Source organism: Pleurodeles waltl, chromosome 2_2 (assembly GCF_031143425.1).
Source record: "Pleurodeles waltl isolate 20211129_DDA chromosome 2_2, aPleWal1.hap1.20221129, whole genome shotgun sequence".
Lineage (NCBI taxonomy): Eukaryota > Metazoa > Chordata > Amphibia > Caudata > Salamandridae > Pleurodeles > Pleurodeles waltl.
The window spans coordinates 1,166,382,550-1,166,398,136 of record NC_090439.1 but is presented as its reverse complement, the minus strand read 5'-3'; the positions used below and the strand labels follow the sequence as shown (position 1 = coordinate 1,166,398,136).

General features: G+C 45.2%; 1 protein-coding gene across 3 annotated transcripts in view; it reads right to left on the bottom strand.

Annotated features, from left to right (window-relative positions):
• Window positions 1–15,587, bottom strand: part of LOC138283023 (E3 ubiquitin-protein ligase TRIM11-like) — a 174,038-nt gene that overhangs the window by 120,690 nt on the left and 37,761 nt on the right. For all 3 annotated transcript variants that reach the window (XM_069221139.1, XM_069221138.1, XM_069221141.1), the window contains exon 3: window positions 2,888–3,118. In XM_069221139.1, the coding sequence (XP_069077240.1) occupies window positions 2,888–3,118 (231 nt within the window). The remainder of the gene's footprint in view (window positions 1–2,887; window positions 3,119–15,587) is intronic.

Here is a 15,587-nt window from a genome sequence, read left to right as displayed (position 1 = left end):
GAAGGTTCTCAAACCGGTCGTGAGACATCTAAGGGCTCAGGGGATACGCCTTATCATCCACCTCGATGACATGCTGATAATGGGTCAATGTCCACGTCATCTCTCCCTCCAACTTCAAACAGTCATTAACCTTCTGGAGGGGGTAGGCTTTGTGATAAACGAGAAAAAGTCACTCCTAGTTCCTTCCCAGAGAGCAACTTTCCTGGGCTTCATCATAGACTCTACTATGACTGTCCACAGCCTTCTATCCCAGAAGGTAGCGAAGATTCGACACAAGTTGAGGAAGACCCTAGCCAAACCTCACACCTCGCTGAGGGAGATCACTCGCCTGGTGGGCTGCCTGTCGACGTCCATCTAGGCCACCCTTCCTGAGCCCCTACATAACTGAACCTTACAGAGGTTAAAGACTTCTCATTTGAAGAAAGGACTAACTTACTCCCAACTGGTGTGTCTCCCAGAAAGGGCGCTGGCAGAAATCGGCTGGTGGCTGTCCCACAAAGAAGCATGGGATGGGAGAGTGATTTTCGGTTCGGCCCCAGACCTCATTATAAAATTGGATGCCAGCCGGTCAGGTTGGGGCACCAGATGCAGAGAGTTTTCTACAGGGGACTCTTCAAGAACAGAAATTGAATGAAGCTTCTAACCAGCTCTTTCATGGTACGATGTTGGACGAAGAACAAGATTCAGTTGTGTGTTCTCCTCAAGATGAAAAATGTGTCAGCGGTCCAACATATCAACCATCTGGGGGCACTCGCTCCAAGCCTCAAATTATTGGCAGCACTGCCTGGACCATCAAATCTCTGTCATGGCAGAATATCTCCCTGGGCAAGCAAAGTGATCAGGCACACTCTTCATCTTTGGGATTCTAGCCTGTGGAAACTTTGCCAAGCTTCAGGTATGCCGGGGACCTTTCTCTGGAGACCTTTGGTGTGCTGGCTGGACCACCAACTACCCCGCTTCTTCAGTTACAGACCGGACCAGTTGGTGGCAGCGACAGACGCCTTCCTACAGGATTGGAGTAAGGCGAAGGGTTAGGCATTCCCTCTATTTGCAATGACCACCCGGGTCAAATCAGGAGGCAACATTCAGAAGTAGTGTTGATCACACCTTTTTGGAGATCTCCAGTCTGTTTTCTAGCTCTTCTGAAACTTTCCTGGGATTTTCCAACCAGTTTCCCCCTGCTTCAGAACTGGTGATGGAATATTGATGCTTCTCTTTCTTCCTAGGGACTTGGACTGGGTAACAGGAATCATGATAGATGTGCGGTGGCTGATCTCGAGTGAAGAAAGAGGCTGGCACAACATGGACAATGGACTTTATTGGTCTCTGCTGGGGCCTGATTGGTCATGGAGTAATGCCTATGTTTGATTGGATGTTTTGTCTGTTCCATTCCCAAAGGTTATTGTGATTTGTAGTTTATCATAAAGTTTGAATATGGCTGCTATTGATTACAGCGAAGGAAGAAAAGCATACTCCTCGCCTCCGTGTCCTTAATGGAAACAAATCTTTCAATTTCGACAGATAGGAAATTTTTCATTCAGGTTAGGAAATCTTTAAGACCACAAGCAATGGAGCTTAATTGCAGCAGTTTTAATAAACAGCACTGAAGCTGGTGAAAAAGCCTGACACTGTTGTTGAAACTGCTGCACCAACGTAAGCAACCATAATTCACAATGTGACCGTTCTACGCGAAACTTCCTTCTTAATCTGCACACTCATGGTTTGTCGTTAAATGTAAATAAGAGAAGGTGGGACGTGCTAGCGGGACTGACCAAAACTGCACACACTGTAGTAGTTATATTCAGTATCATCCAGTAAATGAATGTAACCAGTGCTCACTCTATTTGTTAAAGTTCCATCGATAATTAGGAATGTACAAATGTGTCATTATTATGATAATTTAGTTTAGGAATAGAACTGAAATATATTTATATTTTACATTGTTTTAAGAATGGTTATTTTTTAAATCTGTAGGAAATTTGTAACAATAAAAATTTATCTATAAACACATCCTGAATGAGGTCACGCGACAGAGCACCGTGATATTCTGAACGGGGTCATGTGATGAAGTACAGCTTGTGAATTTCTGAATGGGATCACATGACAGTCTGTGATATGCTGAGTGGGATCACATGATGCAGGACAATAGGTTAAATAATGCAGCCCAGCCTGCAATAATTCAAAAAGGGCCGTGTGACACTGCACAATCTGTGATATTCTGAATACTGGCTCATAGCACAACACCATCTGTGACACTTTGAATCTGGCCACACAACAAGGTGCAGAGTCTGATATTTTGAACAAGGTCACATTATAGCACAGTTTTATTCTGAAAGGGGTGAAATAGCACAGCAGAGAGTTTAAAATTCTGAATAGGGTCACCCGAGACTGCAAAGTCTGATATTCTGTACCAGGTGACAGGACAGCATAGTCTGATATTCTGATTGGGAATCACATGACCCAGACCAGTCTGTGATATTCTTAAAGAGGTCACATGATAGAGAAGAGTCTGATATTCTGAATGGAGTCACATGACACAGACCGGTCTGTGATATTCTTAAAAAGGTCACATGATAGAGAAGAGTCTGATATTCTGAATGAAGCCACATGACCCAGCCTATCATATTCTTTATATCGTGTCAGAGTGTCACTATGTAAGGAGTTTGCTCTGTACTGGATTGCCTGTACATTGCGCTGGGCTGTCAGAAAAGAGGAAGTTGCAGTTAGTTTAACTTGTCTGTATGTTATATTGGGTTGTCAGAATACAGGTCACTGTAAATTGACCCTCTATGTTGATCATGCATGTTCTCACGTACATTCAACGCATCACACACAATATGAATGGAGCACTTCTGTATTGTCTTGTATTTACGAAGCAGTCTCTCACCGTCAGGAGGTCCAAGGCTGGTTCCTTGCATTTTTTCTCTAGATCTACTATCAGGGCGTTGAGAGAGGTGATTTGATTGGACAGTTTGGAGATATTTGCATTTTCTACCATGGTAATTTTCTTCTCCAACTCCTCCATTTCCCTGTACAGCGTTTGCTCTTTATCTCTCAGGAGCCGGCGCAGCTGTTCAATCTCAGACTCAATTTTCTGCTTCTCGGCTCTCACCTTGTTCTGTCAGCATCAAATAAATGATGGTTAGATTCTGGGAAGCTTCCAGTGTCAGAGAGCCCACCCCTTCCTTCCCTCTCAAGATATTCAAGAAAGATGATGATTGAAACAAGAAATCTGATTTTGAATTGCTTGAATATAGTGGTAATTATATGTTTCAGGAAGTTTATAGAATTGGACAGTCTAATGACAATTGATTTGCAATCTCAGGATTACAAATACTCGATCTTCTACCTTTCTTACCTATTAAGAGTGTGAGCGGAACTACACAGACTTATAAAGCTTCTTGCAATGAAACTCATCTACACACAATGGAGACATCCTTAAATCCGAATACAAGACCATTTGAGATTCAAACTCATCATAGAAACTTAGAGAGCCTCTGTAATTGACAATGTGAGAACAGTCACAACTGATTTGCTCGGTACATCTTCTTCATTACTTATATCCCTTGGTCCAAGAACACACTTTCTGATGCGCTGTCACAAAGATATCCAATCACCTTTGTTCATGCAATCATTCAACCCAATCAAATAACTGATGCTGTACAACATTTGTAGACATGTGTCTCACTCATTCTCAGTTTATTCTTAAGGCTGTTAAAGACTTAACTGAATCACTGACTGTCCAAGAAGATATGTAAGTTCAACAACAGCCTCTACTCACTCTTACCAAGGAACGTCAGGAAGAGGTTTTGTGAAATATGTAATGACACTGCCGCAGTGTAGGAGGCTGGCCTGGCTTATAGTGAGTACCAAGGGTACTTACACTCTGTGCCAGGTCCAGTTATCCCTTATTAGTGTAGAAGAGGTGTTTCTAGAAAAGCAGCTAAGGCTGAACTAGGAGACATGTAAAGCTCCTACTATACCACTGGTGTCATATGCACAATATCATAAGAAAACACAATACACAGATATACTATAAATAAAGGTACTTTATTTTTATGACAATATGCCAAAAGTATCTCAGTGAGTACCCTCAGTATGAGGATAAGTTATATACACAAGATATATGTACACAAACCAAAATTATGCAGATAATAGCAAAAGGAAGTAATGTAAGCAATGTAAAGTTACAGTAGATTGCAATAGGAGCACATAGGTATAGTGGCAACACAAACCATATACTCCAAAAGTGGAATGCGAACCACGAATGGACCCCAAACCTATGTGAGCTTGTAGAGGGTCGCTGGGACTGTAAGAAAACAGTGAGGGTTAGAAAAATAGCCCTCCCCAAGACACTGAAAGGTAGGTGTAAAGTGCACCTACTACCCCCAGAGAGCACAAAAGTCGTGGGGACTGAATCAGAATACTTAAAGTGAGCTGTACAACAACAATGGCCCCACAGTACCTCTGATATTCCACATGGCAGAGCCAGGGGTCAATGTGATTTACTGTTTCTCAGACCCTGTCAGGCGCCGTGGGGAAGGCAGAGGCTAGAGGGCCTCAACCATGGGGTTTTTAAGTCATTTGCCAGTGATGGCACATGGCCAGCCCTAATATGGCTTTGCTAAGTGGGTCAAGTACAGTGCCTTTGCACTTGACACCCAGGGCAGGGAGGGCGAGCACACTTAAGTAGCTTTTTAACCATGTCTCGGGCCTGCCACTGCAGAGCCGGTGTGGTCAGTTTTACACTGCTGCGTGGACCTGCTAAAATAGCCATTTTGCCAGGCCCAAAGCTACCCTTTTTAAACATGTAAGTCACCCCAGATGTAGGCTCTGGACAACCCAGAGGGCACGGTGCAATGTATTTAAAAGGCAGGATATGTACACTTAAGTTATACTTGTCCTTGTAGTGAAAAACTCCCAAAGTCATTTTTCACTACAGCAAGGCCTACCTCTCCCATGGGATAACACTGGAATAACCTTATTACAATTTACAATTGGGAAAAGATAAACCTTTCAAGTTTGGTGTCTCTAGAATCACAATTTAACATCACAACCTATGGTAAAGTAGGATGTTAAATTGCAACTCTGAAAATGCCACTTTTAGGAAGCTGGCATTTTCTTACTTAAGCCATTTGATGCCTGATGCCTATCTCTGATCACATGTCTGGCTGACAGCTGGGCTTTGTGTATTCCTCCTAGACAGCCACACACAATGGGAGCTTGGGTGTGTCTTAGTGAGCCACCTCTGCAAGATGGGAGAAAGGAGCTGGGCACAGTAACATTTACATCTGAGTACGATGTGTCCTGTCTACTTACAAAAGGCTGCATACCCCCTTGTAGGGAGTCTGGAGCCAGGGCAAAAAGGGCAGGACCTCTGTGCCCTTAAAAGGGATGTCTTTGGAGTAACCCTCCACTTCAAAGGTACCACTGTGTATAAGTACAGAACCTCAGACACCACCACTTCAGTACACGTCTGGACCTATGGATACTCTGCCAGGAAGGAGGACTGTTGTGATGGACTGCCTTTCTGTTGGACTGCTGCTTTGCTGAACTCCTGGCTGCCAGAATTCATCCGCAATCTCCCTTATGGAGAGGATGTGATTGAAAAATCTTTCTCGCCCCTTGTTCCCACAAAGCTCGATGAAATGCATGCCATTGAGTGGGCATTGGCGCACATACCTGCGTTATATTGCAACCATGTAGGATGGGACAAAGAACCCCCCTACCACGTAATAACAAAAATCCCAACCACAATCTCAATATCCTATCAAATATGATGCTAAAGCACCTGTGAGGGGAATCCACAAACATTTGGAGTACCAGGGTGTCACTGAACCCTCAGACTAATCCATAAATAATCCATTATTTACAGTTGCTAAACCCAACCATTCATATAGAATAGTCTTAGACTATAGACATTTAAATGGTCACACAAAAACATTTGCTATACAAAATGCACACAGCACAGCACTTATGAACAATATAGTGCGCAGAAAATACTAAACGACCCTGGATATATCCAACAGGTTTTTCTGCCAAAACATAGCGCCTGAAAGTAGGGACCTAACAAGTTTTAGCGTCTTTGGTTCTCAGAGACAATTCTGCCGACTCCCACAGGGGTACAAGAACAGCACAGGACTGTTCTCAGCCTATGTAACATCTATTTTATACGACATTGACCTGGGAGGCTACTGGATTTGGGAGACAGGATCACATGGATTGTGGATACTAAGTATGATTCCACACCACCTGACGCCTGTAGGCCTAATCCAGGTTTTCCGGCTAACTAGCAGCGCCTCATCTCTGGCCGAGATGACTGTGATAATCGGGCCCATGACAAAAAGACTCCTCAGGGGAATCGTGGTCGATCAGATCCCATCCCTTTCTCTCAGTTACCAAAAGGTCTTGTACAGGCAAAGACAACAGAGGCAGAATATAGTTCAATAAGGATTTATTGAACTAACTGAATCTTAGATAAAAAGGCATGTATTGCAAAAACTAAGATGATAAAACACAATAGAAGCAAGCAGGTGACTAACAGAGTAAAACACAAGAATAGTCCTACCATACTATCACTAAGAATGATATATGTATATATTTCTCCTACTTACACTATGTATGAGCACAGTGTAATAAGCCTAATCTGTCCTTTGGGTTTTCCCCCTGGGGGTACACCATCCTTCATACCTGGAGGAAGTAGCCTGTAGTCTACTGAGACACCGTCCCCATGTGGATCAAGGGTCCGGCCGTCTAAGCAAGCAGCTGCAGCAAAGCAGTCAGCAATCATCATGCAGTCGTGGTCATCTGGCTGTAATCTCCCTCTAACAAGTCTGGGACAAAGGGGTGTTTTTATAATAAAACAGCCGACATTCTAAGAAATAGTCCCCATGTATGTGTGTGTTTTCTGTGAATGTCGGAAACACAGCATACTATGTTTGTCGGCAACCCTATCTGACTGTAGCCTTGGAGAATGTCCTCCTAAGAACGTAATGCTTTCCTAGGGAAAAGTACAATAAGATAAAGAAAATAAAACAGCACCACAAATGTTTCTATTTCTAGAAAAATAAAGCAATGCTGAATGAAATGTAACAGGGATAAAGTGCACAGCAGCAGGCCTAGTTAGCTTAAAACAACGTGTCTAAAACATGGCTAAAATAGCTAACCAACACCCTCCCCTTGCCGATCAAAGGTGGTATAAAAGCTTATGAAGAGAAAAAAAAAATCTAATAACTCTTACGCAAAAAAAAAAAAACTTATATGTCAATAGTGCCAAGTTAAGAGACACAGAGGCAGGAAAATGGCCAACTGAACAAGCCAAAGTCAATAGTCAGTGTCACTTTGGAAATCGCCAATTACATCTGGGACAATTGAAGCCAGGAGACGTTCTACTTCGGCAGGTGTTAAAATATCCAGATCATATCCAAGGAAAGCCACAGAGCACTTGTGTTCCAAAGCCTCAGCTTAGGCAGCAGCATTCCGTGTCATGCCCTCCATAGAGTTAAGAGTTGCGGCATCCATAAAAGGCAACTTGTAAACGGCTTCCGGTAGCAAACACACCCTCACTGCGTATGTCTGATAATGGGCCCTCATCGAGAACATCAACAGATCAGCATCCAATGAAAGTAAGCGCTGCGTAGAAAGAAAGACTTTCAGTGCACATTCAAAGAGGCACCAGAGGCATCGAAACACGGGCTGCACACAATCCAAAACTGGTCGGAATGACAAAGACCAGTCACACTCCAGTTGTTCCAGGAGTGGTGCTCCGAAATACTGCATCATGCGTTCACGACACAGTTGTGCTGGCGGTAGCGCTTTCAGTACTCCTCGCTGTGACAGGACAGCCATTGCGCAGAGATAGTCGCAACAGGAAAATGCCAACTATTATAGCCAAAGTAACCGGAATTCCCCAGAACCAACAGCCTTAAAAAAGTGGGCGATTCCAGTAGTACTACACGCATTAAATATTTGTCCCACGAATTCACCAAAGGGTCTCGGAAATTTTGTAGTTAAAAGGGACTGAATCTCCGCCGATGACCTCACAACCTGATGCGCATAGGTCCTGCGTCCAGATGTAAGCGCCACATGTTTTGAAACAATAAAGCCTTTAGTCAGCTCAGCTTGTCAAAATTCACATCAGAAGTAGCAATATGAGGCCAAACGTCTGCTACTCCTTGAAACTGTGTAGGGGGAAAAAGGACATTCCCGCAACATATAACAATTTAGGAGACCGAAACAATGTAAGCTATTCCGGCTTGCATTCCACAACAGCCCTCACTGTTAAGGAGCACATAGGTGCCTTTGGAGAGCAGCTGGAACGCAGATCTAATCAAGGGGACTGGGATTCCCTTCAGATAACAAGCCAAATTTGTTGCAGAGCCATTACACGCTCCGTGCAAGGACAGCTGTTTACAAACCATTGAATGGCTCACAGAAGTCTTGCATTCACTACCGCTAAGAAAGACCTCTTTCATGCCATTGAAACATTTGTACGAGAAAAAAAGCTCCCACACTTCGTGTATGTAACTATCTCCCAGCATTTCATTCCTGCCCACTGGAATGTGTTTCAAACAGGATGTAAACTGAAGTGTTGAAATGGGCAGATGTATAACCCCATGTACTAGCCATTCAGCAGATGGTATTTCAGCCACAGCAAAAGGCAACTTTTTTAACTTTTCTATATTCAACATGACATATGTTGCTTCTTGTGAGAAGGTAGCCTCTTTCTAGCCTTGTTACCCCCACTTTTGGCCTGTTTGTGAGTGTATGTCAGGGTGTTTGTCACTGTTTTCACTGTCTCACTGGGATCCTGATAGCCAGGCCTCAGTGCTCATAGTGAAAACACTATGTTTTCAGTATGTTTGTTATGTGTCACTGGGATCCTGCTGGTCAGGACCCCAGTGCTCATAGGTTTGTGGCCTATATGTATGTGTCACTGGGACCCTGTCACACAGGGCCCCAGTGCTCATAGGTGTGCATGTATATGTTCCCTGTGTGGTGCCTAACTGTCTCACTGAGGCTCTGCTAACCAGAACCTCAGTGGTTATGCTCTCTCGTTACTTTCAAATTGTCACTAACAGGCTAGTGACCAATTTTACCAATTTACATTGGCTTACTGGAACACCCTTATAATTCCCTAGTATATGGTACTGAGGTACCCAGGGTATTGGGGTTCCAGGAGATCCCTATGGGCTGCAGCAATTCTTTTGCCACCCATAGGGAGCTCTGACAATTCTTACACAGGCCTGCCACTGCAGCCTGAGTGAAATAACGTCCACGTTATTTCACAGCCATTTTACACTGCACTTAAGTAACTTATAAGTCACCTATATGTCTAACCTTTACTTGGTAAAGGTTAGGTGCAAAGTTACTTAGTGTGAGGGCACCCTGGCACTAGCCAAGGTGCCCCCACATTGTTCAGAGCCAATTCACTGAACTTTGTGAGTGCGGGGACACCATTACACGTGTGCACTACATATAGGTCACTACCTATATGTAGCTTCACCATGGTAACTCCGAATATGGCCATGTAACATGTCTATGATCATGGAATTGCCCCCTCTATGCCATCCTGGCATTGTTGGTACAATTCCATGATCCCAGTGGTCTGTAGCACAGACCCTGGTACTGCCAGACTGCCCTTCCTGGGGTTTCACTGCAGCTGCTGCTGCTGCCAACCCCTCAGACAGGCAGCTGCCCTCCTGGGGTCCAGCCAGGCCTGGCCCAGGATGGCAGAACAAAGAACTTCCTCTGAGAGAGGGTGTGACACCCGCTCCCTTTGGAAAATGGTGTGAAGGCAGGGGAGGAGTAGCCTCCCCCAGCCTCTGGAAATGCTTTGTTGGGCACAGATGTGCCCAATTCTGCATAAGCCAGTCTACACCGGTTCAGGGACCCCTTAGCCCCTGCTCTGGCACGAAACTGGACAAAGGAAAGGGGAGTGACCACTCCCCTGACCTGCACCTCCCCTGGGAGGTGTCCAGAGCTCCTCCAGTGTGCTCCAGACCTCTGCCATCTTGGAAACAGAGGTGCTGCTGGCACACTGGACTGCTCTGAGTGGCCAGTGCCACCAGGTGACGTCAGAGACTCCTGCTGATAGGCTCCTTCAGGTGTTAGTAGCCTTTCCTCTCTCCTAGGTAGCCAAACCCTCTTTTCTGGCTATTTAGGGTCTCTGTCTCTGGGGAAACTTTAGATAACGAATGCATGAGCTCAGCCGAGTTCCTCTGCATCTCCCTCTTCACCTTCTGATAAGGAATCGACCGCTGACCGCGCTGGAAGCCTGCAAACCTGCAACATAGTAGCAAAGACGACTACTGCAACTCTGTAACGCTGATCCTGCCGCCTTCTCGACTGTTTTCCTGCTTGTGCATGCTGTGGGGGTAGCCTGCCTCCTCTCTGCACCAGAAGCTCCGAAGAAATCTCCCGTGGGTCGACGGAATCTTCCCCCTGCAACCGCAGGCACCAAAAAGCTGCATCTCCGGTCCCTTGGGTCTCCTCTCAGCACGACGAGCGAGGTCCCTCGAATCCAGCGACACCGTCCAAGTGACCCCCACAGTCCAGTGACTCTTCAGCCCAAGTTTGGTGGAGGTAAGTCCTTGCCTCACCTCGCTGGGCTGCATTGCTGGGAACCGCGACTTTGCAAGCTTCTCCGGCCCCTGTGCACTTCCGGCGGAAATCCTGTGTGCACAGCCAAGCCTGGGTCCACGGCACTCTAACCTGCATTGCACGACTTTCTAAGTTGGTCTCCGGCGACGTGGGACTCCTTTGTGCAACTTCGGCGAGCACCGTTTCACGCATCCTCGTAGTGCCTGTTTCTGGCACTTCTCCGGGTGCTACCTGCTTCAGTGAGGGCTCTTTGTCTTGCTCGACGTCCCCTCTCTCTGCAGGTCCAATTTGCGACCTTCTGGTCCCTCCTGGGCCCCAGCAGCGTCCAAAAACGCCAAACGCACGATTTGCGTGTAGCAAGGCTTGTTGGCGTCCATCCGGCGGGAAAACACTTCTGCACGACTCTCCAAGGCGTGGGGGATCCATCCTCCAAAGGGGAAGTCTCTAGCCCTTGTCGTTCCTGCAGTATTCACAGTTCTTCAGCCTAGAAAGAGCTTCTTTGCACCAACCGCTGGCATTTCTTGGGCATCTGCCCATCTCCGAGCTGCTTGTGACTTTTGGACTTGGTCCCCTTGTTCCACAGGTACCTTCAGACAGGAATCCATCGTTGTTGCATTGCTGATTTGTGTTTTCCTTGCATTCTCCCTCTAACACGACTATTTTGTCCTTAGGGGAACTTTGGTGCACTTTGCACTCACTTTTCAGGGTCTTGGGGAGGGTTATTTTTCTAACTCTCACTATTTTCTAATAGTCCCAGCGACCCTCTACAAGGTCACATAGGTTTGGGGTCCATTCGTGGTTCACATTCCACTTTTGGAGTATATGGTTTGTGTTGCCCCTATCCCTATGTTTCCCCATTGCATCCTATTGTAACTATACATTGTTTGCACTGTTTTCTAAGACTATACTGCATATTTTTGCTATTGTGTATATATATCTTGTGTATATTTCCTATCCTCTCACTGAGGGTACACTCTAAGATACTTTGGCATATTGTCATAAAAATAAAGTACCTTTATTTTTAGTATAACTGTGTATTGTGTTTTCTTATGATATTGTGCATATGACACTAAGTGGTACTGTAGTAGCTTCACACGTCTCCTAGTTCAGCCTAAGCTGCTCTGCTAAGCTACCATTATCTATCAGCCTAAGCTGCTAGACACCCTATACACTAATAAGGGATAACTGGGCCTGGTGCAAGGTGCAAGTACCCCTTGGTACTCACTACAAGCCAGTCCAGCCTCCTACATTGGTTGTGCAGCGGTGGGATAAGTGCTTTGAGACTACTTACCACTCTTGTCATTGTACTTTTCATAAGAGAAAAATATACAAAACAAGGTCAGTGTATATACACATAGCCAAAAAGTTTTGCATTTCCTCTTTTCACTCTTTTCTAAGTGCTGAAAAGTACTTCTAAACTTTCAAAAAGTTCTTAAAAGTTAAAAAAGTTTTTTTCTGTCTTTCCAAAAAGTTCTGAAAACTTTTTTCTCTTTTGCTATCACTTTAACTCTCTCTAAAAAATGTCTGGCACAGGCCAAAAAGTTGAACTGTCCAAACTTGCATATGATCACCTTAGCTGGAAAGGAGCAAGGAGTCTCTGCATAGAGAGAGGTTTGAGTGTAGGGAAGAATCCTTCCTTAGAACTATTAATTAATATGCTTAGAGTACAGGATAAGGCCATAAGTGCCCAATCTGTAGAAAAAGTAGCTAATGGTTCTCAATCTGATCCAGGGACTCCCCCAGGAAAAGGTTCAGGAAAGAAACTTCTCAGCCTGCCCATTACTAGACAGTCTAGCATAGTTGGTACAGAGGTTGAATCACATCATACTGATGATGTGCTCTCACATTATGCTGGTAGCCAAGCTGTTAGGGTGCCCTTTGTAAGGGACAGGTCTCCTTCTGTTCATTCCCATCATACCTCTGTATCTAGAAATGTCCCTCCCACCCACCCTGATGACAGATTGTTAGAAAGGGAGCTCAATAGATTGAGAGTGGAACAAACCAGACTGAAGCTCAAGAAGCAACAGCTGGATTTGGATAGACAGTCTTTAGAAATAGAGAGTGAAAGACAGAAGTTGGGTTTAGATACCCATGGTGGCAGCAGCAGTATTCCCCATAGTCATCCTGCAAAAGAGCATGATTCCAGGAATCTGCACAAGATAGTTCCCCCTTATAAGGAGGGGGATGACATTAACAAGTGGTTTGCTGCACTTGAGAGGGCCTGTGTTGTACAGGATGTCCCTCAAAGGCAGTGGGCTGCTATCCTATGGCTATCATTTAGTGGAAAAGGTAGGGATAGGCTCCTTACTGTGAAAGAAAATGATGCCAATAATTTTACAGTTCTTAAGAATGCACTCCTGGATGGTTATGGCTTAACCACTGAACAGTACAGGATAAAGTTCAGAGAGACCAAAAAGGAGTCTTCACAAGACTGGGTTGATTTCATTGACCATTCAGTGAAGGCCTTGGAGGGGTGGTTACATGGCAGTAAAGTTACTGATTATGAAAGCCTGTATAACACAATCCTGAGAGAGCATATACTTAATAATTGTGTGTCTGATTTGTTGCACCAGTACCTGGTAGACTCTGATCTGACCTCTCCCCAAGAATTGGGAAAGAAGGCAGACAAATGGGTCAGAACAAGGGTGAACAGAAAAGTTCATACAGGGGGTGACAAAGATGGCAATAAGAAGAAAGATGGTGAAAAATCTCAAGATAAGCATGGGGATAAGGGTAAAACCAAAGATCCCACTTCAAATCTTAAACACTCTTCAGAGGGTGGGGATAAAACAAATTCTTCCTCTTCTTCCCAACCTGCACACATTAAAAAGCCTTGGTGCTTTGTGTGTAAAAACAGAGGCCATAGGCCAGGGGATAAGTCCTGTCCAGGTAAACCCCCTGAGCCTACCACCACTAATACATCAAGCTCTAGTGCCCCTAGCAGTAGTGGTACTAGTGGTGGGACTGCTGGCAACAGTCAAGCAAAGGGTGTAGTTGGGTTCACTTATGGGTCCATAGTGAAAACTGATGTAATCAGTCCCAAGACAGTTCCTGTCACACCTAGTGGCATTGGCCTTGCCACACTGGCTGCTTGTCCCCTTACAATGGATAAGTACAGGCAGACAGTTTCAATAAATGGTGTTGAGGCCTTGGCCTACAGGGACACAGGTGCCAGTTTCACTTTGGTGACTGAAAACCTAGTGCCTCCTGAACAACACATCATTGGACAACAGTATAAGATTATTGATGTCCATAACTCCACTAAGTTTCTTCCCTTAGCTATAATTCAGTTTAGTTGGGGTGGAGTTACTGGCCCTAAGCAGGTGGTGGTATCACCTAGCTTACCTGTAGACTGTCTCTTAGGTAATGACCTAGAGGCCTCAGGTTGGGCTGATGTAGAGTTTTATGCCCATGCAGCCATGCTGGGCATCCCTGAGGAATTGTTCCCTCTCATTTCAAGTGAAATGAAAAAGCAAAGGAGAGAAGGCCTGAAAACTCAGGATCCCTCTCCATCAACAGGTAAAAAGGGTATCACAGTATCCCCTAACCACCCTACCATTCAGGATACCATTCCTGTGGTGGGAGAAACCTCTCCTGGGGTGGCACCTGTTCCAAGGGAATCATCAGCTGGCAAAGCTGGACTCCCTGAGGTGGAAGTACCTCTCTGTGGGATAACTAACATTGGTGAGAAAAACAGCACCATTTTAGTTAACATGGAGTATCCCTCCAGCCCTCCCAGAGAAACTTTAGTGCAGAAACCCTGCACTACCTCACAACACTTAGGACAGCATCCCTGCCCTAGTGTGGAGCTCATAGGACAGCATCCCTGCCCTGCTCCAACTCAAGAGAAACAGCATCCCTGTTCTCTCTTCCAGCCAGATGGACAAAGTTTTTGCCCAGCTATGGCTTTTCTGAGACAGCATCCCTGTCTGGCATTTCCATCACTACAAATAGGTTCAGTGGACAATTCCCACTGCTCTAAACTAAAACTTACTGATAGAAACTCTGAAAATACATCTTCACATTGTTGCTTAGCTAAAAAACTTCAAACAGGGTGGTTTACATCCCCACAGGGAAGTAACCATATAGTGGATGATAAAGGGAGTAACCAGTCTATTGCAGAGCTACTCTCTACTTATCACCACTTAGACAATAAAGTCTCAACTGGCCAAGGTTAGCCTTATTGTCCTTCGTTTGGGGGGGGGTTGTGTGAGAAGGTAGCCTCTTTCTAGCCTTGTTACCCCCACTTTTGGCCTGTTTGTGAGTGTATGTCAGGGTGTTTGTCACTGTTTTCACTGTCTCACTGGGATCCTGATAGCCAGGCCTCAGTGCTCATAGTGAAAACACTATGTTTTCAGTATGTTTGTTATGTGTCACTGGGATCCTGCTGGTCAGGACCCCAGTGCTCATAGGTTTGTGGCCTATATGTATGTGTCACTGGGACCCTGTCACACAGGGCCCCAGTGCTCATAGGTGTGCATGTATATGTTCCCTGTGTGGTGCCTAACTGTCTCACTGAGGCTCTGCTAACCAGAACCTCAGTGGTTATGCTCTCTCGTTACTTTCAAATTGTCACTAACAGGCTAGTGACCAATTTTACCAATTTACATTGGCTTACTGGAACACCCTTATAATTCCCTAGTATATGGTACTGAGGTACCCAGGGTATTGGGGTTCCAGGAGATCCCTATGGGCTGCAGCAATTCTTTTGCCACCCATAGGGAGCTCTGACAATTCTTACACAGGCCTGCCACTGCAGCCTGAGTGAAATAACGTCCACGTTATTTCACAGCCATTTTACACTGCACTTAAGTAACTTATAAGTCACCTATATGTCTAACCTTTACTTGGTAAAGGTTAGGTGCAAAGTTACTTAGTGTGAGGGCACCCTGGCACTAGCCAAGGTGCCCCCACATTGTTCAGAGCCAATTCACTGAACTTTGTGAGTGCGGGGACACCATTACACGTGTGCACTACATATAGGT